At 34.7% G+C, this 3017-nt stretch overlaps 1 protein-coding gene across 1 annotated transcript in view; it reads right to left on the bottom strand.

Moving 5' to 3' along the window:
• CNOT2 (CCR4-NOT transcription complex, subunit 2) overlaps positions 1-2272 on the bottom strand; it is a 40371-nt gene extending 38099 nt beyond the window's left edge. The window contains exon 1 of the mRNA XM_010296137.1: positions 2150-2272. Within this exon, the coding sequence (XP_010294439.1) occupies positions 2150-2260 (111 nt within the window). The 5' untranslated portion in view covers positions 2261-2272. The remainder of the gene's footprint in view (positions 1-2149) is intronic.
• Positions 2273-3017: the final 745 nt, after the last annotated feature.

Genomic DNA, 3017 nt, shown 5'->3' with positions numbered 1-3017 from the left:
TTATCTACTGCATTTCAACATAAATGGGAAGATAGAAAGATTTGAAGTGTTTCAAGATCTAGAATGCTGGAAGATTATCCCCGCAGGTGTTCATAAAACTAGATCCAGGTTTTGAACATTAGTCTTTATTAGCTTACTCAGAGAAAATTCTACGCAAATTTATTTTTGTCTGTCAATACTAAGTGTTATCCAAATAACAACACAGTCAATATATTTATTGTGTTCTCATACACAGAACAATATCTTTAGTAGAATTCCAGTCGAAAGACTATTTTAAAAAGATGGTTATTTTCAATTGGAAAAGGTTTTCAAAGCTGCAAAATTGGTTGAAAACTAAAAAGGAATATAACCACCTTTGAAACCTCTCTCATCTACTGTGAGCCAAATGAGATATCAAAAAGAACATGTAATACAGAATATACATTTAGCTATACATGAGTGATCAAAGGTGTACAGACAATGTCAATATCACCACCATATATTTATTCTGATCAACTTTAAAAAAAATATTACAATAGCATATGTAAGATTTCATAAACATAAACTCACAAAGTTGTAATGGTCAACAGTGAAGCTACAGGGGGAAAAAAATCCCTTAACAAGAATTTGGAAATAAAACTAAAAAGCTTTTGCAAAAAATCACTCTTCCATTTCCTGTCGGAATGACATCACTCTTCTGCCAACTACAGCAGCTTCTATGCCCCATTTTGGCCACTCCTCTCACAAGCTTTCACGATTTCTCATGTGTCATTCCTGGTGTCTGGAACACCCACCTTCCTTCTCTTGAAGTCCCATTCTAAGATCCACTTCTGCAACATTGCCTACAGAAAGAGTAGGCAACTAAAACACTCATTCACTGTGTCAACAACGTGCCAAGCATCAGCTTTTACTGTGTACACTGTACAGCATAGCTTTCATCTCACTTTACCCTTCTTACTACACTGTAATGATTTCTCTCCCTCATAGCATCAAAAGGTGGGGATTTAAGATCCAAGAATCACTTTGGAGAAATAGTGTCTACTGTTTTTGAGAGTGCTAGCTGCACCTCTCAGTGCAAACAGGAAAAGTATACTCAACATTATAAATATTTCATTGTGCCTGTGTGCATATGTGGTACATGCACATATGTAATGCACATAAACAGAAAAGAGCAGCCTATTTAATTTTTCTTTACACTGTACTACATTTTAATCCTTTCCTGGCTCACCTGAAATTTCTTGTCAAAATAACTTATGAAACTGAACTGGAAAGCTACATTTAAGCATTTCTTTTGTTTTAAAAAGCCTTCTACTCTAAACCTATTTCCTTCTAACTTTGAAAATCTGGATTAAAATTCAACTAAGAGTCTATAGGAAATATTTATGTTTACATAGGCCAAGGTCTATTAAGACTATGCTCACATCTGCTATTTAACAACTATATTTATGGACAGTCATAGAGGCAGACTTGAAGCAATGTCACCTTTCTGAAAGTCTCAGGGGTTTTGTTTTGTTTTAATAAAAAGAAAATCTAGCATATATGTTGCTTACACATATTAAATGCAAGCCCATTATGAGATGGTATAATTGATCTTCAGGTGACATGAACCTCAAATCATGCTTTCAGTCTTCTATGTATTTCTACATGCCACTCCACCTAAAAGTGAAATACTTTACTGGCTAATTTATTTATTTCAACAATAAGCAGAGCTTCAGTAATGCCAATGCAATTCTAACATACAATAATGCATTATCAAGGCAAAAAAAGTTTAAGAATGGTTGGGTTTGTAACTTTGTGTCATTGAAAATGAGAAGTAGAATACCTGACCAGACAAAAACGCTGCACAAGGCATTTTCAGAAACAAAATGTGGTTGAAGATGTAAAATGCAAAATGACAACAAAAACACTGTAGACACAACATGTAAACACAAGATATAATCAATAACCCAACCTAAGTTACAAATACAATTTTTAGACATTAAAGAAAAAAAACCCTGGCAAGCATATGGCTGAAGTTTAAATCTATAAACTCACTAAAATTAAAGCACTTGCCACTGAAAACACCGTCATTCATAGCTTAAAGCTAAATGAAGCCCTTCCTCACATGTATTTCACGTACTTGAAACTATCTTGCTATCGAAGGGGAAAAAAATAAGCTTATTCAACTTACATCTTTTTCTGACCGATGTGGAAACATCGATGATTGGCTGTAGTACATGTTTTCATCATGGTAGTCACCATCAACCCCCTCTACAAACTTCTTCCTTGAAGCACCAAACATGCTGTTTGTCACCTAAATAAGAAGAAAAACGATTATATACCATATATGATTTGGTTTGCTACATACTTATAATAGTACGTATTTTAAATATGTGAAAGGATTAAAAAAAACAAACCACCTGTTTGTAAACATTTGAAAATTCCTCTTTAAAAATCTTTTCTGTGTATTGCCAACGTAATGGTTTTTCCAAGTGGGACTTTGATCTGACAGAAACTCATATTTAAGAAAGGATTGGGTGGGGAGAGGGGACACTCTGGTTTTTTTGGAGGAATATTCATTTGTTGATTAGATTTTTTTAGTCTCATGACCTTTCGCTCAGGTTTATTTAAAATTACAGAATGTCAGACAACAAAACAGCAAATTTCTCAATTTTTCCTCTTCTCAGGTAAACACTTTCCATCTAAAAGAGAAAATTAAGGAATGTTCTTTAGAGCTTAGGCACCTTATAAGAAATAACAATAATAAAAAAGGAAGAAGAAAAAAAAAAACCTGTAAAATCACTCCCATGTCTCATCAGTACAACTTTGGAAAAAGCAGCTTCCTACTTGACCCTGCACACTTGGAGCCATGATCAGGTAAGAGAAGGTTGAGCTTAACCACACTCAACAACCTCATCACAGACTGGCAAACTTACTTCAGACAACCCATAAAAGCCACTAGATTTTATTTTGCCCTTACTGCCTAAGGTGCATGCACACACAGACAGAGCTGCTAAGTCAGGAACTGGAAACTGAAGAAACAGCAACTGCACAGCTGG

The sequence above is a fragment of the Phaethon lepturus genome, unplaced genomic scaffold (genome assembly GCF_000687285.1).
Source record: "Phaethon lepturus isolate BGI_N335 unplaced genomic scaffold, ASM68728v1 scaffold131, whole genome shotgun sequence".
In the NCBI taxonomy this organism is placed as follows: domain Eukaryota; kingdom Metazoa; phylum Chordata; class Aves; order Phaethontiformes; family Phaethontidae; genus Phaethon; species Phaethon lepturus.
Note: the sequence above shows the minus strand (reverse complement) of the source record. Positions and strands in the feature narration are given on the sequence as shown.